Here is a 22026-nt window from a genome sequence, read left to right on the forward strand (position 1 = left end):
AGCAAGGAAATGTTAAAGGATTATAAAAAAATTTAACATTTAAAGCATCCAGGGTAGTTCCAAAGTGGTTCCATTTTGTCCATGGCAGGGGTGTGCTGGGATGCTGCAGGTGACTGGAACCAGGCCCAGCTGGTGCTGGGGCCTGCCCCTGAACCCAGCCCAGCCCTGCCCAGGGCTCTCCTTTGCTCTGCACTGCTCCAGGTTTTAGGGAAGATTATTAACATTTCTACTAATCCCAAGCCACTGAAGCTTCCCTGCAGAGCTCAGCTCAGGTAGCAGAGGTTTCACAGCTGATTCAACCCCAGGCCCAGCTCTAAACTAAAACTAAACTAAAAATGCAGCAGGACAGAGTTTAACAATCAAAACAACTCTGCACAGCTGCAGAGACAAAAATGACATTAAAGCACCAAACCTGCTGTGCCTGGAAAGGCTTTTCCTTTCAGTGAAAGGCTGCAGCTCCTGAATTTCTGACACACAGAGACTTCCTGAAATGAATTGGAGATGACACCCAACAGCCAAGGCAGCCACTGCTAATTATTTAATTAAATCATGTACTGAAATCTGCATGGAGACAACTGCAGAATCTGCCTCCAATGCAAGCACTTCAGCCCTGATAAACCCCAGGAAAGCAGGAATTACAAAAGGCACCTTCTCCAAAACCTGAATGAACCACAACAGAACATATAAATATATATACACATACATATATATTTATATTTATACTTGTATTATTTATATCATAGCCTGGTTTGGGCTGGAAGGGATCTCAGAGGTCATCTCATTCTAGAAACACTTCCAAGTCCTCAAGGTCCAGTTACTGTGGAGACCTTCTGCAATCAACTCCTGTGCATCTCTGCAAATCAATGGATCTCAGACAAGCACATTTCACTTGAAGGTACCTTTACAAGGTGTGCAGATGGAGAGGGAGGCACAAAATGTCATTGCTGCCTTCAGAAAAATTAATACCCAGTAAACAAACTGCTGAAAGGGTGGCATAAAGCTAAATGACAACACTGCTGCAAGCAGGGCCAAAAACCCCACTGCTTGCTATGAGTGTCCTGCCAGGTGTTATCTGTGGGACCCTCAACACCAAACCCCCCTTGGGGAGGGCTCAGCCAGGCAAGAACCTCAGAAGCCCAAGAGCAGAAGTACCAAGCCTTTATTGGAAGATCCATGATTCCAGGGCAGAGCTGTGTCCAGGGTGGGGCAGTGCTGCTGCTGCATCTCCCCATCCCCAGGACACCACCAGCCTCTGTCCCAGCCTCTGGACTCCCCTGAGCTGCTGCTGCCAGCACTGAGTGGGCCAAACCAAGGAACTGCCTCTTGGAAAAGCCAAACACCACAAGGGAAGGGGAAAAATAAATTAAAAAAAAAGAATAAATCACACACTGGACACAGTTATCACTATGAGAAGTTGAATGAGTTGCTTTACATCCACATTGCAAATAATTTCACAAGCTGGGAAATGAGTTTGCTGAGTCTCCTCTTGCCCTGGGGGGGGAGGCTGTTGGTTTGCTGGATCCTGGCACGGGATGTGCAGAGCCACACTGAATCCATGTTATCTGTTGTTGTTGGGGTTTTGAACAAAGTTGATGGAGTAGGAGCCAGTAGATGAATCCTGTTTGATCTGGAAGTTCTCTGTTGACAGGCCAAAGGGACGCAGCACCAAATTGCCCAGATCCTTCAGTTTGCCTGCAGTGACATTCCAAGAGAACACAGTGAGAGCTGAGCAGAGGAAAATCCCCTGGAATTACACCCAGCTACAGCCCAGCCCTGCTGATTTATCCAGCACAGGTAAATGCTGAGGAAATCTCTGCATTTTGTTAATATTTAGGCTCTTAGCAGGAATTAAAAATCACTGTTAAATATCCGTAGAGTATGAGAGTTAATAAAGTCCTGTCAGTATAAGGAACATACATGATTCCTGAGTCTGGAAAATGGATCTTGGTACAGCTGTAAGAGGGGAAGGACAACAAAAGGACATCCTTTAAAAAATCCTATATAGAAATTACAGAATAGATGAAGTGAAACAGGAAGCAGAGGTAACAACTTCACTGCTGGCTGAACACAAACCCCTGGCATGACAACACAAGGGAAGAAGATTGCCAGTTTTCAAAGAAAATCATTCTTTTCCTCCTGGTTTCAATGTAGAACTGTAGATTTCCCAAAGGAAAAGCAGAAGTTTGGACAAGTTGAAGCCTTCTCAAGGTTTGCCTCCCCAGGCAAACCCCATCTCTCCAGAAGCTCCCACCTGCACTGATCCTCAGGGAATGGGTTTTGTTTTGCTGGGAGCTGAGTGTGACAACAGAAATTGCTGCCATGGAAAATCCACTGAGCAGCTGCAGCAGCCAAGGGCCTGGAACCACACCTGGGAATGCCACAGCTATTCCTGCCTGGAGGGGCTTGGAGTCCTGAGAACCCCCTGGCACTGTGCTCACCTCACCTGGGCCTCTGGGGCAAGTGAAATCCTGGAATTTGGGCTGGAAGGGACCTTAAAAATCATCTATTCCACCCCTGCCATGGCAGGGACACCTTCCACTGTCCCAGCTGCTCCAGCCCCAGTGTCCAGCCTGGCCTTGGGCACTGCCAGGGATCCAGGGGCAGCCCCAGCTGCTCTGGGCACCTGTGCCAGGGCCTCACACCCTCCCAGGGAAGGATTTCTTCCCAGTATCTGGAAAAAGACAACCTTATCCTGAGCCCACCAAAGCAAAGGGGTGGGGAGACACAAGTTTCCTTCAACTTTTTTAATGGGAATTCACAGATGAGGTGGCTCAGGGATGTGACCAAAGCCACTCCAGCAGCAGCTCAGGTAGGATTGACTCCTTTGTACATCTTTATTTATTTTTTTTAAGGTACACCTGTTTAAGATTATTTAACTATGACATTCATCCCTTTCTGCAGCACCCTGAAAGCATTTTGGCTATAAGAGCATTTTGGTAGCATCTGTCTGAGTGACATGAAGAGGTTTTTTTGTACTTCTGGACAAACATTTGGCCAGGGCTGAGCTTCAGGTCTGGGGTGAGCAGTGTCTCAGTGGAGAATCCTGCAGAATCTGGCATGGCTGGAGCCCCCCAGCCCTGCAGCTGGGCAGGAGAGCAGAGCTTGCCTGGCAGCACACTGGAGAGGTTTTTTCCAGTTGCAGGGAGCTGGATGCTCTTTTCCAAACCCATAAACACCCCTGACTGCCTCAGGACCCACCCTGCAGCTGGAGCAGGGATTTGGGCTTTATGATAATTCCAGCAGCACATCCCTGCTCACCTTCCTGCTCTGTCCCTCCCCAGGCAGGCTCTGGGGCAGCCACACTGAATTAATTGTTCATGAGGCAGAAGGAAGCCTTGGCTTTTCCGGGCACTGCAGCCCGGAGCTGCTGCTGCTGTCCTGGCACACACAGAGCCAGCATTGTAGGGGAGCTCTGCCTCCTCCTCCCACAGCTCCTTTCAGCCCTAAATTAAGGGCTGTAGTGAACTGCAACCCCCTCCTAAAGAAAAGCTCCCTCACAGCCTGTGCTGGGAGGAAGGAAAAGGCACCACGTGGAGCTGGGACTCAGCTGCAGAGGCTGCCCAGCCTCCACCACTCCCTGTCCCCAAGCAGGGTCACCCTCTCCTCCCTCTGCCCTTATTCTCACACATTTTGCTCTTTTTCTTTCAAACACACCCTGTTTATTTTCCACCTGCAACTCCAGCACATTCAGGTTTTTCACCAAAGCAAATATTCAGAGGTTAACAAGAAAACAGAACTGTAAAAATCAATTTAGGGCTCAGAAGTCTGTGATTCATTACTCACCTAAACTGCAATTCAACACGCTATTGAAAGAGGCAGATGCAGGAAAAGATTACTCACAATTTACATTAAGATGTAACAGCCAAAATTAATTGCTATTCAGTCTTTCTGGCAATAATTCTGGCTTAGTTGCTGGTGTTAATGTGAGGTTTGGAAGTTGAAAAGCTCCATCTTGCTTGTGTAAAGAATTCTTTTGGAGAAAAGACAAATTTCCTGATGAGGTCTCTTCTCTGTGTAACTTCTTGTATTACCAACATTTTTAAGCAATTAAAAGAGCAAGGGCAAATCCTTCTCCCTTCCCTAAATGGTAAATGAGGGCTGAACTGTAACTGTCATTTGGCTCTGATTTAACTGCTTAAAAGCACCTTGTGCAGGGTTGGGGTTCAGCAGCTCAGCTGCAAACACAACATAACTGTCAATAGAAAAAAAACCCAAACAAACCCCATAATTCTTTAGGCACAAAGCCTGATAAATGTCTTTGCTGATCTCAGGTTGCTGGAAAAATCTCTTCTGGGCAGGAAGGCCCAGGTGAGGAGCTCTGGCCCCCAGATTACTAAAACCATTCCAAAGCCCCCCTCTCCTCACACCCTCTCCCCAAAGGGGGGCTCCCAGATATCACAATAATTATAAAAGTCTCTAAACAAGACTGCAAATCGTTGGCTTTAAGGAGAGAAACACAAACCAGCCCAGAGAATGGTCACTGTTCACAGTCACTGGGGCAGAGGATGCTCAGAAGGAGGAAAAGCCTCTTGGATCTCACATCTCCTGCCCCAAGAGCAGCTCTCTGGTGTGAGCTCAGGGCTCCCTTCATCCTGAGCAAGCTTCAGTGGCAAGGAGCTGATCAAAGATGGCAAGAACTGAAATACAAATGCCAGCCTTGCAGAAGGGAGATCCCTGGGGACACAGCACCAGTGGGCTGGGCCTGGCCACAAACCAGGATTCTTGTGGTGACATCAACCCCAGCAGTCACATGGGCCAGAAGGAAAATCCAGGCAGGAATGTGTGCTCTGGGTTATTTACACACAAGCACTGCACAGGGGCTTCAGGCTCTGACAGAAATGAGCTGCAGCCCTGGGAAACAGGAAACACACTTGGGGAGGAGGAGGATGCACTCCATTTATCTGGCTTTGTTTGTACACAGCTCCAGTTCCATGACAGTATGAGATGGTTGGACAACCCAGGCCTTGCTTGAGTTGAAAGAATAAAAGCTCAGCTAAACCAGGAGAGGCCAATTCAGTGACTGAGGATCAGCTCAACATCCAAAGGAGCCAAGGCACAAACTGGGACACTGCTCCTAATTTCAGTTTCGAGCCAGTGCTCCTGCAGCAGGCCTGGCCTGGAACTATCAGGATGCCTCAGACTTGCTGTGCTGGAGCCCAAAAGTCTGGAATTCAACCCAGGCACCTGAGCTGCCCCCTGGGAAAGCAGGAATGTCCCCCTGGCACTGCCCAAGCCCAGTCACCCAGTTCCAGCCACAGTGCCACGAGCCAGCTCCATCCTGGCAGTGGGAAATGCCATCAGGAAGGGTGGGAAAGTGGGAACAGCTTCAAACAAATTCACTGGACAACAAAACAATCCAAAGGAATCTCGGAACCACCACATTCCACCGAGTTTCTCTTCTCCCACACCTTCTGAACGCCCATCCAAGCCCCCCTCCAGGGCTTTCCTGACCTCAGACAGAGCTGCAGCACTCTGCAAACCTTGGAAGTGTTTCCTTGCTCCATGGCATCCCCACTGCCTCCCTTAACAACAGCACACAGGGAACCTTGGAACACTCAGGAGAAGGAGCTGCCCACATTCCTGACTTCATTTCAGGAGAATGTTTTGTAGAAACCCCTCAGTTTGTGGGACAGCCACCACTGCCACCATCACTGTCACTTAACCAGAACTGTGACACTCCTGTCACACACCAGGCTGGGGATGAACACAGGTTCTGTGTTGTCCTACCCTGCTCTCAGTCTGGCTCTCCAGCTCTTTGAACTCCTTGTGTGACAGCACTGAGAAGAGATTTCTCTCTCCAGAATCCCAACTGAAACAGTCTGAGTGGTTCCCAAAAGCCCAGCCCAGTTCTGAAATCTCAACTGCCACTTTTAAAGTATTAACCCTGTTAAAAGAGATCCCACCTAGTCTGACACCCAGGAAAAAAGCAGCAGTGCAGGGGCTGGATTTACTGTTCCAGTCAAATCCCTTGTGATTAGTGAGGCCCTTTAGAGTTCAGCAAAGATCAGGAATTATTTTCATATTACTTTGTGCTGAAACCCATCCCTGTCCTACCAATGGGCCTGATCCTTCCGGAGATTTTCTGCATTTGTCATTTATTTATAGCCCCAGCACCCTTAACCTGCTTTATTTGGGGCCTGTTCTCAGCACAATGGGGGAAGCAGGCTCTGAGCCTGTAAAGCTCTGCAAAGCCTCACTGACACTCTGCTAGGTCAGAGCAGAACAAAGCCAGAGCAAATCAGAGGCTGCAGAAAAGAAACTACAGAAGAATATCAGCATAAGCTGAAACAGTCTTCTTCCCAAATACCCCAAGAATCAGTGTGAAAGACAGGCTGAGTTGTTTAACCTGATTTTCTGCAGAGCAGCCAAACACTGCCCTAGGAATGGCAATTCCACTCCTGGTGCTAACCCTGGCTGGGTCCAATTCAGCCTCCAACCAAAGAGCAATGAAATGCTGAATAAATCAAGGCAATGAAATGCTGAATAAATCAAGACAAACACGAACACTTGGAGGTCTCTGGGCTGGAAGTGCTGCAGAAAGAATCACATTTATTTCTTCAGCCCCCAGATCAAACATGCCCAGTTATTCCAGCTGGGGGAGTTCCTTTAGGCACAGGTTTAGTGAAAGCCCTGGTTTATCCCTTTCATGGGAATGTTTGCTTTGAAGGCTTATTTGCAGGGAGAAAGGGCTGAGCAGTTGGGCTGTGTCAAATCACCTTCCCCAGCTCTTAAATACACCAATATGAAATTGTTTTAGAAGGTTTTAAGTTTTCTTTCTTTAAATGGAATAATGGCCTTTTCTGCATGGGAGAATTCCTTGTCTCCAATTTACTGAAGGTGAAACCAAGCAATTGAGAATTACAAAGAAATCAGGAGTTTTGTTTAAGACTGAACAAATATTTCCTTTCAGATTTACCTCCTTTAGATTTTATACAAGAGATTCTATTCATGCATTTTTTTCTAGTAGATTATGAAGGTTTTTATGGAAGTACATACTACTCACCCAACATTTCTTTCTTTAATTTTTCATTCCTCTCCTCAATTTGCTGTGGTAATCTCTGTGGAGAGAGAGAAAAACTGGAATCAGATCCCTGCTTTCACTAATGCTCCCATTTTGGACATCAGCAGTGACAGACACAAATCCTGGTGTGCAGTTCCAGAACACTGCTAATGCAGAGCCTCAGCATCTCCCACTCCAGGAATGCCCTTATGGACACCCATTTTTATCTGGTGTCTGTGATACTTATCCCAAAGTACAGCTGCTTCTGGGAAATCTCTTCATCTGCCCTAAAATCCCTCAAAAACTATGTGGAGGCTGAAATTCTCCCAACAGTTACACACCTGTGAAAACCCAAACCTAACCACTGCTTCCATGTAATGAAACCTTCTGGGAAAGCAGCAACTGGGGAGATTTGAGCACAAACATGATAATTCCAAACTGCTTAGTCTGGCATTGAAAAGGTCAAAAATAACTGAGGATTGAAATCAGAACCCCAGCTCTGCACTCCTGAAATACAAACAGTGCTCGAGTATTGGAGCAGGTACCAAATCAGGAATCAGAGAACTATTGTGCATTTCATCTTTCAATCTGTCATTTAACAGGGTCATGACATTCCCTGGAGCAGTGTGAGATCATTCCTGTGGGCAGGGAGGAGGAAGATTTGCTCTAACTGTGAATGAAACCCATTTGCAGATTTTCTTGAGGCATCATTTTCATTGCCAGTGAGAGGGAAAAGATCCTGTGATATTCCTGCAAAGCAGAGACACTTTTACCTGACAGCAGAGCAAAGCTGCTCAGCCTCCTCCAGGTTAGAGATGTAACCAGGTATGTGGAGTCAACAGCTGAAACTTGGGGGGGTTCATGATGAGATTTAGAGATTGATGATGAATATTTGAAAAGTGCAAAATTATAGCTGTCAGGATTTCTTGAACAGGTTTTCAAGAAGGGAGTTTTAAGCTTCAGTCTCAATAGTTTGCTTCTTCCCTCAAATCTGACAAGGACCAGCTGAAGGAATGCCAGGGCAGGGGAATCTGAGGGCATTTTGTCCAAAGGGCTCTGCAGCCAAAGGCTCTGCCTGGCCAAGGGAGCTCAGGGAGCAGGAGGGGGTGAACCCCACCCTCTGCACTGCCCAGGCACAGAAATCAGGAATAAACACTGAGCATTCTGAACTGGGGCTGAAGGAGCATCTGGGGATTCCCTGCTGGGGCTGGGTGAGGGCTCTGCTGTGGGATCACCAGGGCCTGGGAGGAAATCCTGGCTCTGCAGGGGTCCAGGGACAGTGCTGGGGTTCCAAGCATCCTGAACAGAACCAGCCAGCCCTGAGGGTCTGACTCAGAATCCTGGATTATCCTCAGAGGGGAGAGACCAGCAGGATCATCCAGCCCAGCTCCTGGCCCTGCACAGACCCAGCAACCCCAGCCTGGGCATCCCTGGAGCAGTGTCCAGACCCTGCTGGAGCTCTGGGCTGTGCCCATTCCCTGGGGAGCTGCTCTTGGCCCAGGGGAAGCCCCAGCCCAGCTCCAGGTCCTTTATGGGAGCTCAGCTGTTCTATGGGGTCACCCCTCAGCACCAACAGCACTCACACAGTTAAGCAGAATATTTTCTGCCATCAGTGCAACTGATCCAGTCCCCCAGGAAATCATTCCAGGCAAGGTTTCTTGCCTAATATGCCATAAAAGCTGTTCCTAATCTGTCACTTACAACACCACAGTGTGGGGAAAAGGGGGGCACAATCACTGCTAATGATTTATTTTCCCAAATGGAGACTTAAAACAATTAAGCCTTTCAAGAAGATTTTTGTAACAACATATTCAGAGTGGGTTTAGAGACAAATCTGCAGGTGATGCATGTGAGTTTCTCTTTCCTTCTGAGGCAGAATCCATTGCAGGTTCACTGGTGTGAAGCTGAACTAAAATAATGAAAAATAAGTTAGGCCAAAGTTCACTGAAAGGCTTAAGCTTACCATGCAAGCTTCTCTGGCTTGATGAACTGAGGGGTCTTTTTCTAGGACTGCCTTATAATCTTCCAGAGCTTCATCTAATTTTTCTGTTTTTTCATAGAGTTCTGCTCTCCTCAGCAAAGCTCTGACATAGTGAGGGTCTAATTCCACAGCTGCAAAACAAAAGCAAAGCCCAGGACTGTACTTGAAACATTTCTCCAGCCCTCAAATGAATTCTCAAGTGTGTATTACATTTGTAAGTTGTCCTTAGAATGTAACTCAGGATCAAGCAGAGGCACAGCTTAAAGCTAAGCTGGAATTCAGAAGCAGCTGCCTGGGACAGTCTCATGATCATATTTCATTTAATGTCCACAACCTCTCACAGATGGAAGTGATTTATGATCACAAAGCTTTAAATGTGCAATCCTATCCGTGCAGGGATTCTAAGTGATGCTACAGAAACTTTAAGGACCTGCAAGATATTTCAGTTTTTGTGTGTTTAGCAAGTGGCTATTATTAGATTGCAGCTAAAGTTAAACATCCCTCCAGACACACACAGCAGGGAAAATCAGCCTTGCCACGCTTATCTCAGTTCAAGTGGAGACAAACTCCAGGAGAATTTCTGGAGCTCTTCTGAATTTGATATCAAACGGTTCAGGTTGTGTTGGGAATGCACAAACAGTGATTGCAGCCCTGTGAGCTGGCAGAGGGGCATCCTGACTGCATCTCAGCTCTTCCTCCCCTCATTCCCTTGGCAGCCAGGGCTCTGTGCAGTACAGTTCAGACTGAATGCTAAACTCAGCAGTCACCTCCACATGGTAATTCCTCAAGAATTCCTTCATCCATTTTTCACCACAGAAACAGGGAATGTGAAAGATTTCACCACAGAAACTGGGAATGCGAAAGATTTTTATCACAGAAAGAGCTCTGTCCATTTTATAATTCCCAGCTCATTAAAATGGTTCTGGGGACAATTAAATCTCAGATCATCCAGGTAAATATTCCAGTTTCTCTTCTGGCAAGGACAAAGGCAATGGCACAGTCAGCAAGCTGCAGGTGACTGAATTGCTCTGCTGTGTTCCTGTCCCTGGGGAGTGTCAGGCCCTGGCAGCTGAAGTCTCTCTGCTCAAAGCACATTGATTTCCTCTGAGCCACTGCAAAATTCAAGGTGTTTTTCAGAAAGCAGCAGTTCCAAAACCAGGCAAAGCCCCAGTGAGAGAGGCCAGGGAGGATTTGGTACCTCCAGGAGCCCTTTCAGCAAGCACAGCTCCCATTTCTGTGCAGGCAGGGCTGGCACACAGCCACTGGATTAGTTCTCTGATTGGTAATTTGGATTTTTTCCCCAGCTGTCACAGGGAGTTTAACAAACACTCGAGGGTGGGTGAGTGGGTGGAAGCAATAAAGCAAAGCACAGCTGAACTGATTCCACCAGAAGGTGCAGAGACAGAACTGTGCAGGGCAGGAACAGGGGAACATAAGCCCTGGTGACAAAGCAAAAGCTGTGCAGGAAAGGGATTTGAGAATGCTGTTAACTCTATAAAGCCTCAGAGTGCTTTGGAACCTGGGATTAAACCAGGATTTGGGGGGGATAGCAGGTGGAAGTGGCTTTGAAATCACAGGTGTGGGAAACAGTTTCCACAGAAAAGACTGTCCTCTTAAAAACAAGTACAAACTGCAGCCTTATGGTACAAGAGAATAGAAAGTAAATTACTGCAGATAGGAAAGGTTTGACAGACATTTTACAAAATAAGTAATACAAATCAGGTGCTTTCTGTTCAGTTCTTTAAAGACCTTTATGCCCAAAATTACAGCTCTGCAGTAAAGGCACTAAATGACACAATTTATGTACAAAAATCTGGCCCAAGGACAGCACAGAGAGGAAAAAAATACCTTTGGTGCAGTCACTCAGGGCAGCCTCTGTCTTGTCCTAGAACACAAAACAGTTTTGTTAGATTGAAGTCACATTTCTTCACATCCCCAGCCCTGGAGGTGGCACTCGGTGCTCTGGGCTGGGGACAAGGTGGGGATGGGGCACAGCTGGGACTGGAGGGCTCTGATCCCTTCACAATTGCATTTGAGCCACACTCAGTCCAGGGGGGCACAGAATGAAAGCAGCACTGACCTGTTTCATTTTTGCAGCAGCTCTGTTTGAGAACAGAACAGCCCTGTCCTTCTGGAAGCAGGCTGGGCAGACCTGCAGGGCCTTGGTGTAGGAGTCTTCTGCCTCTCCATAGTCTGCAGAGCAACAAAACCCAAACCAAACCATTCATTTCAAACTCTGAACCCATGGCTGAGGCTCCTTGGGAAACAGTTCTCAATATCTGGTAATGTGACACCAGGATCAGTAGCTGCTCTCAAAGATCATTACTGAGTTCATAAATACAATTGATTGTTTTAGGATTTACTTAATTTTGCTTATAAAAACAGCTGAATGCAACAAGTGCAGCAGGAGTGGATGTAATTCTCACCCCTGCCATTGTTTCCTCTTTGAGCAGAGGTGCAATCCCTTTGGATGAAGTGCTGAAAGCTGTCACTGCACTGCCCAGAGCAGCTGCAGGGAGCTTTTATGGCCACATCATCTTCACCTGACTGAAAGATCAAGGAGAGGCCTGGGGTGAGACTCCAGCAACACTCCAGGCCTGTGGCTCTCCTGGGCTGAGCTCTTCCCTCCTGCCCTCTCTGATGCCTTCCAGAGCTGGGGATCATCCTGAGCTGTGTTCAATCACTCCAGAGCTGTGTTCCCTGAGGACTCCATGAGGCATCTCCAGCCTCTGCCTGCTCCTCAGGGCACACAGATTCCCTGCCTGACACCTGCAATTCCTGATTTCTCTGGGAATCCTCCACCCACAGCACGTTCAGTCAAAGGCAGGTGTCAAAACCACTTCCCCCCTTCTGTTTGTTCACTAAAATCAATGTATAAAGGTACAAGACAGCTACAGAGCCCCAGATCTTGCATCAGTTCTCAGCACAACCATCAGCCCAACTCAGAGCCCCAAGGAAGCCTTTTTTGATCAGTGAAAGAAACCCTGGCTCTTGGAAGGCAGTCCAAAATCCATGGTTTTGTATGTACACACTCAGCTTTCATGGGAATCTTGCTTTAGTACTCAAACCTTTGGATTTAAACAGCTCTAAAGGAGCTCTGATAGCTCTGTCTCTTCTCTAGAGCTGGATGAAAAATGCAAGAGGTGATAAAATTCAACAAGGACGGTGTGAGGTCTTCCTCAGAGCTTCCTGCAGCACCCCCACGATGGCTCAGTACTAATGTGGGATATCTCACACCCACAGGCTGTTCAGACATGACCAACCCACCTCCTTTCTTGAAGTGCTCATTTCCTTTTTCCTTCAGCCCCGTGCTCTCCTTTCTTCTTTTCTACAAAAGGAAAGACAACGTCTCAGAGTATTTCACTGAAATGAGCAACTAGGTCAGCTGCAGTTCCAAATAAAGTATGGAAGGGAAGCAGAATAAAACAGAACCTGGAGAGTTTTAACTCTGCCAAGATCTGCTTGTAGAGCCTGTGACATGAAAGACTCTCTATATCCATGGAACACTGGAGTGTAAGAGCAAGGCAATTAAAAAGCTCCACTCCACAGCCACCAGGATGCAGGGAGAGCATCCATGGAGAATTCCATGCTCTAAACCAACACATCAGCTTTTACTGGCTGTTTGCTTCTCCTTTCCAACTCCATTTAATTCACTCACTGCAGGTCAACTGTGCAGAATATATTTTAAATGTAAAGTCTCACAAGTTTTGCTTGAAATAATTCCACCTCAGCAATTCTAGTTATTTTCAGAGATGCACAAGGAAAAGGTCCAGGCTGAGAAAGATTTGTGCCCTGAAAGATTTCTTAGGGGGAGAAAGAGAACCCCCAGAAGCAGGTTCTTTGTGCAGTGGGAACTGCACGTGTGAGCAGAGCTGTGTTCTCAACCATGAACATCCTGGCACCAGGGGAGGCCAGGCTCAGGCTCCCAGCCTGTGACACAGAAACCCCAGGATGTCCCCGAGCCATCCCTGCCACTGCAGACAGTCCTGAAACAAAGCAGGCAAGGGCAGGAACCCCCCAGAGCTCAGGAGTGCTACAAAACCCATCCTTGGAGCACTGGATTTTCTCCCAGCACACAAAGGACTTCAATGGAGGTGTCTGTAAATGACAGATCACTGAGCAATTAAAAAGCCAACAGTAGGAAAAGGAGCAGTTTCCTTTCCTGCAGATTGTGTGAATCAAGGATTAATGCAATTATCAATATCACACAGAACATCTCCTTGGAAACAGCTAAATATAGTACAGAGTGTGGAGCACTGCAGCAGCTCCCAGCTATGCCAGGGAGCTGACAAACAGCTCCAAATCCCAGGTTCTCCCTCCTGCTTTTGTGGCTTTGGGAATTGATTCCCCTGACCATGGCACACCTTGAGAACAGATCAGCCTCAGTGGAAGGACACTGAGCCATGGCACAAAATTCCACAGCAGAATCTCACCTGAGCCCTTTGATACACGCCCAGAGCATCACATTTGTTCCTGCTGCCCATTAAACAGCTTCTCCAACAGCCATCACTGCTCACATTTGGAAGAAACCCCACAAAACCCAGGGCACACAAACCCTGCCCAACTGTTCAGGAAGGGCCTTTGCTCAGGGAGGGCTGACAAAGCCCCAGACCCTTCCACAACACCCCAAGGGACACACTTGGTGCTTTCTAAGCGTGAACATACAAATGCCACACTTCAGGCTGCATGAAAATCCCAGATCTCTGTGTAATGCAGAACTCTGCTGCTCAGCACAGGCAATGTGGAACTGCTACACCTCCATTTTCCTGGGAGCAGACAGAAATTCCTGCCTGGACCTCACAAAAAGGCATTTTAAATATTGTGCAGGGCACAGAGGGTGACAATGATCCCAACCTCTCGTGGCACTGAACAAAGCAGCACCATGTGAGCACAGGGCAGGTCTGAGATGAGGATCCTGCTGGAAAGATCTCCACAGATGCCCTCAGTGAGGGGAAGGGCTGCCTGAAACACAAACCCCACTGACTTCATTGCTCATGACCTATTTAGAAGTGGCCTTTCAGTGCCACGAGCACTCTCTGCTGCACAGGGCTCAGTTACAGCTCCACAAGAATGAAAGGATTTTTATTATCAACACAACTACAGCATGCTCCCAGCAGTCCTGAGGCAGAAACCCTGGAATCAAGAGATGCTGGATGAAAAGTTTCACCTGCATTATCAATATTTTGTTTCATTTTAGCCAAATTATTTTAAAGTATTACGTTTGCCCTAATTATACATTAAATGCTAATATAAAAAGGGATTTGCAGCAAGAAAGCTTCAGAAGAATAAGCTTTATATTAAAAAAGGACTAAAAGGAAAGACAACAAAGCAACAAAGCAGCACTTTCAAGAGCTCTGTGTATGATTTTGTAATTTATTCAGCTCCCTGCGAAGCAGCAATGGTTCAAAACTTGCATTTCTGTGAGAGCCTGACCAACATTTTCAACAAATCCCTGGTTTATGGGTTTCACTTCCAAACTGAGTGGCCAAAGTATTTCTAAAAAGGAGAAGTCTGCAGGGAACCTCCTGCACATCGATGGATTTGCATTTCAGGTATCACTGACCAAGAAGCAACATCTCAAAGCCAATTCCTCTGGCTTTTCCACAAAATGTGAGAGCATGAAAAATGGATGAGCCCCTCAATGCTAAAGGCACTGCCCTGCAAAGCAGGCTGGGTGTGAAATAAATGCATTATTTATTCCTCATCCAGCCATTCCTGGAACAGAAATTCCTAGCACAGAACAACTCTCAGGATTTCCATTTCAGCTGCCCTGCTGCAGGGAGGAGAGGCTGCTCAGATCCAGGGAAAGCCCCAGAGCACTCCAGGCCTGCCCTGGGGAATTCCCAGCAGCTCTGGGATGGATCAGTCCCCAGAGATGTGCAGTGTCCCCCCAGGGTCCCCCAAACACCCAGGAGCTGCCTCCCTCCCTCCCTGGCAGGGAACAAGGTCAGCCTGAATCCCAGATTCCCAGGAAAAGCCATCCTGGCCTGCTCCTGCCCCAGGGCTGCTCACACACAGCCCTGCAGGCAGCCACAGCTCCCCACTGAAGGATTTTCTGCTCTTCAGTGGCAGCAAAATCTGAAGGTTTGGGGTTTATTGTGAACTTTAGTAATGCAAAGATGACAAATTGCATGGCAGGCACTGATTGTGATGTGGTTTAAATATTTTTTGACGTTCAGAAGAAATAACTGAATGTAACTGGTGATGATTCTTACAGGACCTGATTAGAAATGTTTAAATTTGGATACTGAATTCCAATCCTATACTCAGAAAAAAATCAGTATTTAACCCAAACCTGCCTGGCAAGGCCAGGGCTGCTGGAGATGATCTCAAGTCATGACAAGGGACAGCCTGGCCTCATGACAATAAAGTACAAACCTAAATCCCACACAGCCCCTGCACCTCGGCTGCTCTGCCAGAGCATTCAGGGTTAACAAGAAAAACATGATATAAAATAGAATTTTATAGAATTCATTTATAACTGTATAATTAGAAATAAATTTTGTTTGGATATTAAATGTAATTTTTATAATAATAACAGCATTATTAGAGAAGACAGCAACCTACAAATTCCCTGTTTCCTTGGGAAGTGAGCAATGCAACAGAAAGTGCTGGAAGTGAAATCCCTGAGCAGCCAGTGGGAGCCTCAGTTTGTGACACTGCCCCCAACATTTCCTCTGGCTGCTGCTGTGCTGGGACTGATCCCTTGATTTCCCTTTGCTGGGAACTGCTCCTGGCTCCAGTTCTGGAGAGGTTCTACTTCCAGTGAGCCTGTCCCTCAGTCCCTTGGGCAGGTCACCCAAACCAAGGACATCCAATTCCTGCAGTTCAGTTCAGAGGGGGCACAGGAACTGGAATTTTAAACAGATCAGGAATGCATTTTTCAGCTGCCAGTCCCACTGCTCAGTCACCCATTAGCAGCTGTCTGCTTCCCCCTGCAGTTTTGGGAAGCTACTGCTCTATCCTGCATCCCAGGCTTTGGGTTTCAGTTTAAGGTTGGAGTCACCCCCAAACCTCCAAAGCTGCACTTGGGGGGTGCCAAGGCACTGGCAGGGATGGACCTGGCCTGGCCCTGCTCCCTGGGACTCCATGGAAAAGAACTTTGCTCTTTCTTCTGCCAAATCCCCAAATGGAATTGGCAGCAGCAGTGCCAGACCAGGGAAGGTCACAGCCCCCCCTGCCAGCCCCAGTTAAGCCCAGCCTAAGTGTGGCCCCTGCTGAGTGACAAGAGCGCCCCTGATCCCTGGTGTGCAGAGGAACAGCCTCGGGCAGGGACAGGAGCTGCCCACAACCCCATCAGCACCAGGGGAAAGGCCTGGATGTGACAGCAGCACTCCCTGCCACAGAAATGCACAACTGAACACAGGACTCAAATCAGACAGCAGCACTCAAAGGGACATGAAGGGAGAATTTTCCCTCTTCCTATTAAATTGCCACTCAGCAGAAGAGTTTTGTTTGTTTAAAACTCAAAGAATTATAAATCACACAGGGAGATTCTAATGCCAGCTTTTATTCAAATTCTTCTCAGCAGCTCTTGCAATTAATGACTCCAGCAGATACAGATTTACTGCTCAAATGTTCTTCTCCAGGCTTTAACTCAGAACTTGTGACAGGATGTTTTATTCTATACAGGAGCTTCCCCTTATGGAAACAATGGGATCAACCCAAAGGCACAGGGAGGAAAGGAAGGGTGAGGAGGGAGCAGCTTAAAGGAAATGTCTTCACTAAGCCAATGTTCCCTAACATATCCTAAAGCCTGCAGAAAACAGGGGGGTTAAAAAAAGGGAAATTTACTGTTTAGCCCAGCAACAATCTCCAGCATCACTCAAAAATCCTATTTCTTAAAATTCAGTTCTACCCCATTCTTACAGAGCTGCTCACAAGACTCTCCTCAAGAATCTCCTCTTGCTTGTGTTGCTGACCCATTCCTGCTGTCAGAACAGGAATTGTGATCCAGGCAGCTGCAGGCCCAGGGCACATGGAGAGGCCAGAGCAGGAACTGCTCAGGAGGAATATTGGGTATTTATTGAGTGTCTCACAGAACACAGGCTTCCAAATCCAAAATTAGAGGCCAGGTGCTGAAGTTCTTGCCACAGGACAGGACAGCATCTGCCACAATGGAGGAGCTGAGGGACTGACTGGGAGTCCTGCACAGGATGAACTCCTCACGAAAGGGTGGCCTGAGAGCTGGCCAGGCTGAACAATGACCCTGCAACAGCTGCTGGGTGTCCTCAGATTCATTCTGCAGAGCAGCCCCACGTCAAAGCCATCACTGTCACTGACAAGCAGCCAGAAAAATCTGCTTGGAATACATCAAAAGCAATTTGCTGCTCAGTGCCCCTGCTGAGGCAGCAGCAGCCTTGTGAAACAACAACCAAACCCTGCAAAGGTGAATTTCAAGCCTTAAAAAGCTCAGAGGTGCAAGCCCAGGCAAGGAACCAGGCTGTGGTTTTGAGAACTTCTTACAGGTTTGTGTCTTAATATCCCTGCAAATTCTTATTTTGCTTCTCTGTGCACAGAAGATTTCTCAGGGTATCCCTGGAAGGAATCCTGCTGCTTAACAGCAGAAATCTCCCTGTATGGGGCTCTTGAAATGTAATTAGAGACAACACACAACCCCTCCCTGCTCCTTCCCTCTGAGCTGCAGCAGCCTCTGCACAGGTGAGTGTTTTCCTCTGAGCTGCTGGAATCTGAACACCCAGAGCCAGGCCCAGGCTCTGCCTTTGCATCTCCAGAATAAATCAGAGGCTTTTCCTACAGCCCTTTACTGAACACCACTCCACAGAGCCTCTTTATTCCAGCTGCTGAACACAGCAGTGGGGTTTGTACCAAAAACCCCAACCTCAGGAGGTGTAACTCCATACACTTGGCTGGAGCAGGGCTCACACCCAGCTCTCCTTGTGCCCTGAGCCCACAGGTTATGGCTGGTGCTGCAGCACCAGCTCCTGGGGAGGTTTTGTGCTTTAGACAAGCAGCCAAATCAAATCCATCTCCCCAGGTGCCAGCACCAGGCTGCTGTTTGATGTCTGCTTCAACCAGCACTGCCCTGCATCTAAAAACCCAGCTTGATTTCCCTGTGAGCCACCACCCTCAGAGCTGCACTCCCCTGAGTGCTCACAATGACCCAGCAAGGGCTGCTGAGAGGCTGCTCCCCCCTCAGCAGCCAAAAACCACTTCTGACTATTTCTGTCTCATCTGCTGCAGCTGCAATAAAAAAATAAGTAAAAAATCACATCGCCCTTCTCAAAAAACCAACCTTTTGAGTCATTGGAAGGAGGCTTTAAAGGTTTGAAAAAGTTCTCAGTAAATGAATGTACAGCACTGTTTTCAGACTGGGGCTGCAGGACTTCTCCTTAAAAGCTGCAGCATTTAACAGAATCTTTTCTAATCAAAATATACAGAATGTTTCACTTTGAAAAATCAATTCATGGCCATCAGTAGCAAGTACAAGGAGCAGAGTTGGAACAGCAATTGAGGAGTAACCTGGCCAGGGGGAGATCATGGAAGGGGTCACTCCAGTGGCTGTCACAACTGTCTGAGCTCCTGATTCTGCTCTGCATTCACAGTTCTGCAGCTCTGCTTGTATCAGATACCAGCAATACTTTGCTAGAGAAAAAAACTACATCTGAAAACCTGAAAAATTCAGAAATTTCTCAGAGGAACATAAAAACCTGCTGATGCAGTACTTTGGGTGCTGGTGAGAGACAGAATCCCTCAGTCTGGGTAGCTGAAATCACAAACCACCACTGGAAATAAACCTGCAGAAAGATGAGAGCTGCAGCTGCCTCCAGCCTTTCTCTGAGGAAACCTTCCCACTTTGAAGCAGTTGTTGTTTTGCACTCCCATAGCCCCTTTCAGTGGAGCTCCACAAAGCTGAGTGCCAAGATTCAACATTCCCAATTATTTTGGTCATTTGACAGCAGGCAAAGATCCATGTGCAAAATGAGATGATTATCTAAAAATACACCCAAAGCAGGAACAGCAGGAAAATTAACACAGCCAATTGCCAGGCTTGCTGCTCTTTTCAGAGTTCAGTTCCAGAACAATTCCCCCCCAGTTTTCAGCAGTTTTTCTCTGAAGCTCTGGAGTCCCAGGCAGGTGCTGCAGCCCCAGTGTGACTCATGATGACAGTGCTCCTCATTGGACAGGAATAAACACCAGGAGAAAAAAGGGACTGCTCACTCACACTGGAAAAAACCCAAGGGCAATGAAATGATTTTTGTGTGTGAGGAGGTCAAGGAAGATTTCTGCCCTCTGCTCAGCACCTGAGAGATGCATTTGGAGAATGCCCTGTTTTGGGCAAAAACCAAATCAAACAAATCAAACAAACTCCTTCCTACAGCAGCCACAACAAGACCCTGACCTCCCACAGGGACTCCAGGATGCTCAGGGCTCTGCAATAAAGGAGATTCTAATTAAACACAGGACAAAAGTTTCCAGCATAGTTAAACAGCAGCACAGGGAGCCAGAGGGGCTGTGCCAGAGATGCTCCTGCCCAGAGCCAGGGGCTTGCACTAAAATCCTCAAAGGATGCCCCAGAACACCTCCTGCCACTGCCACCCCCCATTCTTCACTGCTGAATTACAACTGGCAGCATCACTGTGCCCATTCAGAGCCCAAACTGAGATCCAGAGGGATTCCCACCAGCTCCAGCACGACCAGAAGTACTTTCAGTCTCACTCCTACTCCAAGGAGACTCTACCCCATGTTGTCCTTCCCCAGTATTGCTTTTCCCCCTCAAGGAACTTCTATATTTACACAAAGATTGGTTCCACAGATGAAAAACTGCATTTGTCTGTTCCCTGCTGCAGGATGAGTTTGTCCAATGTGACAGCAGTGAAAGCAAACTCACAGATTTAATGTGGATTTGTTTGATTAAAGCCCCACTAATCCACAGGGATCTGTTCCAGTTGAACCCCTGCTCTCTGGATTCCCATAACCAACCTTTCAGGAAAACCATCCTGAAATCTGCTGAGTTTGGAGAGGCACCTTGCAGGCACTCAGGGGAAACCAAGGGATGCACAGACAGTGACAGCAGCAACAGGGGGAGTTTTGTTGCTGAAATTACTGATTTCTGAGTCACAGCCACCCCACCCACTGCTCAGGCACACAAAACCTGCCCTGGAACGTGAGGAGTAAGAGCAGCAAGGAAAGGCACAAACATTTGGTACCTAAAAGAGGGAATTTAGAACAGTCAAACTCAAGGGCTTTAAAGGTGCCTCTGTGTCAGAACACTCCAAACACTGACTGCACACAGATCATTGCACACCTGCACTGACTGCACACAGATCATTGCACACCTGCACACAGATCAGCTCACACCTGCACACAGATCACTGCACACAGATCATCTCACACCTGCACACAGATCACTGCACACAGATCACTGCACACAGATCACTGCACACAGATCACTGCACACAGATCACTGCACACCAGTGCTCTGCATTACCTGTTTCTCCTCCTCTGGCATATCTTTCTCTAGTTCTAGCAAGTATTCTTCCTCTAGCTCTGTCTGCTTCCTGGAGCTACTCCCGTCATCCTGAACGTTCCCTTCATCATCCAGCACAGCTCCCTTGGCCCCAAAGGAGTCGTGACAGTCATGGAAACACTCCTCTGTGGGATCCTGGCCTGGGGAGGGGGCACAGCCCCTGCCCAGGCTCTGGCCATCTCTGGGGGCAGTCTCTGGAGCCTTCTGATCCGACAGCTTCAGGTGATTCAGCGACTCCTCAAGTGGGCTTGCAGCTTTAAATTCTTCCATGCTGGGCTCCTGGGAGGGGATGTGGCAATGAGAAAGGAGTAACACTCAATAATCATCATTAACAGACTCATTAGCAAACAAATCCCAGCACCCGCGGGGGGGTGAGGCTGGAGGGGACCACAGGGGCCACCCCCTGCATTCCCAAACACACGGCACAGGGGGTGTCCGTGTGGCTCTGGAACACCCCTGGGGAGTCTCCAGCCCCTCTCTGGGCTCTGCTCAGGGCTGGCACTGCCCAGGGCAGCAGTTCTGCCTCCTGGGCAGGGAATTCCTGGGTTCAGCCCCTGCCCGTGGCTCTGGGGCCACTGCTGGGCCTGGAGCAGAGCCTGGCCCTGCTCTGCCCCGTCTCCTTTCATATTTACACACATCTACATGTACCTAATGATTTAATTTCTCTTATCCACATTTACAAATCTTTAAAGTGCCCTTGACATCCCTAAGGGAAACTCGGATCTCTCGGGGCGGGGGGAACTTCCCCGAATTCCATGTCCCGTGCAGGGACACGGGGCCAGGGCACTGCACCCATGAGTGCGGGAACTGCCGAGCTCGGATCCCGGGGCCTGCCCGGCCCAGCCCAGCCCGGCCCGGCCCGGCCCGGCACAGCCCCGCGGGCCCGGCCCGCACCCCGCCCCCGGCACGGCTGGCCCAGCGCAGCCCCTCCACGACCCCCGGGGCGCCGTGCCCGGCTGGCAGCGCCCGCCCCGCGCTGCCCGGAGCGGAGGGGACGGTGCAGACCGGGGCCATCGCCTCCGGCCCCGCCGGGTCCCCCCGGACCGGACCGGACCGGACCCCCGAGCCCCGGCCCGCACTCACCTGCACCAGCCGCACTTCCGGCTTCCGGCTTCCGCCACGCCCCCGGCACGAGGGAACCGCTTCCGGCAGCGACAGCCAATGGGCGAGGGGGCACGCGCGAGGCGTGCCGGGAACTGTAGTTCTCTGCTGTGACGTCAGGGAGCGCAGGTGAGGGAGGGCAGAGGAAGGCAGGTGAGGAAAGAGAAAGGCAGGTGAGACTATGTGGGGGCAGGTGTGGGCAGATGCGGGCAGATGCGGGCAGGTGAGACTAGGTGAGGGCAGGTGAGGGCAGGTGCCTCGTTCTGCCCGTGGCCTCTTTCTCCCCAGGACCCCACTGGTGTAAATCTCTCTCTGTGTTTCTTGTTGGCTCCCTCAGGCCCTGTGAGGCCACACTGAGCCCACCCCAAAGTTTCTCCTGTCCCGGTGACCGATCCCAGGTGTGCCAGCCTTTCCCCCCAGCAGAGCTGCTCCATCCCTGCTCATCCCAGCCTG

The 22026-nt window shown here is 48.7% G+C and overlaps 2 protein-coding genes across 2 annotated transcripts in view; one reads left to right on the top strand and one right to left on the bottom strand.

Moving 5' to 3' along the window:
• PWWP2A (PWWP domain containing 2A) overlaps positions 1-1914 on the top strand; it is a 31130-nt gene extending 29216 nt beyond the window's left edge. The window contains exon 5 of the transcript XR_010784582.1: positions 1649-1914. The gene's annotated coding sequence lies outside the window, so the exon portion shown is untranslated. The remainder of the gene's footprint in view (positions 1-1648) is intronic.
• On the bottom strand, positions 515-21589 carry TTC1 (tetratricopeptide repeat domain 1). Its single transcript, XM_066559889.1, has 8 exons — positions 21556-21589; positions 20434-20751; positions 12249-12309; positions 11062-11174; positions 10830-10866; positions 8964-9112; positions 7004-7058; positions 515-1692 (listed from the first exon to the last, which is right to left on the bottom strand). The coding sequence occupies exons 2-8, from the start codon at positions 20740-20742 to the stop codon at positions 1559-1561; spliced, it is 858 nt and encodes a 285-aa protein (XP_066415986.1). The 5' UTR covers positions 20743-20751; positions 21556-21589; the 3' UTR covers positions 515-1558.
• Between the last annotated feature and the right edge of the window lie 437 nt (positions 21590-22026).

The sequence above is a fragment of the Molothrus aeneus genome, chromosome 15, assembly GCF_037042795.1.
Source record: "Molothrus aeneus isolate 106 chromosome 15, BPBGC_Maene_1.0, whole genome shotgun sequence".
Classification (NCBI taxonomy): Eukaryota; Metazoa; Chordata; class Aves; order Passeriformes; family Icteridae; genus Molothrus; species Molothrus aeneus.

Bases quoted from the DNA above. Each gene is read 5' to 3' on its own strand.
- TTC1 (XM_066559889.1), bottom strand. From the start codon at position 20,742: ATGGAAGAATTTAAAGCTGCAAGCCCACTTGAGGAGTCGCTGAATCAC. The intron at 11,175-12,248 runs GTGGGTTGGTCA...GTTGCTCTGCAG, and splicing joins TGAGCACTTCAAGAAAGGAG to ACTATGGAGAGGCAGAAGAC. The intron at 1,693-7,003 runs GTGAGTAGTATG...ATGTCACTGCAG, and splicing joins ATTAAAGAAAGAAATGTTGG to GCAAACTGAAGGATCTGGGC.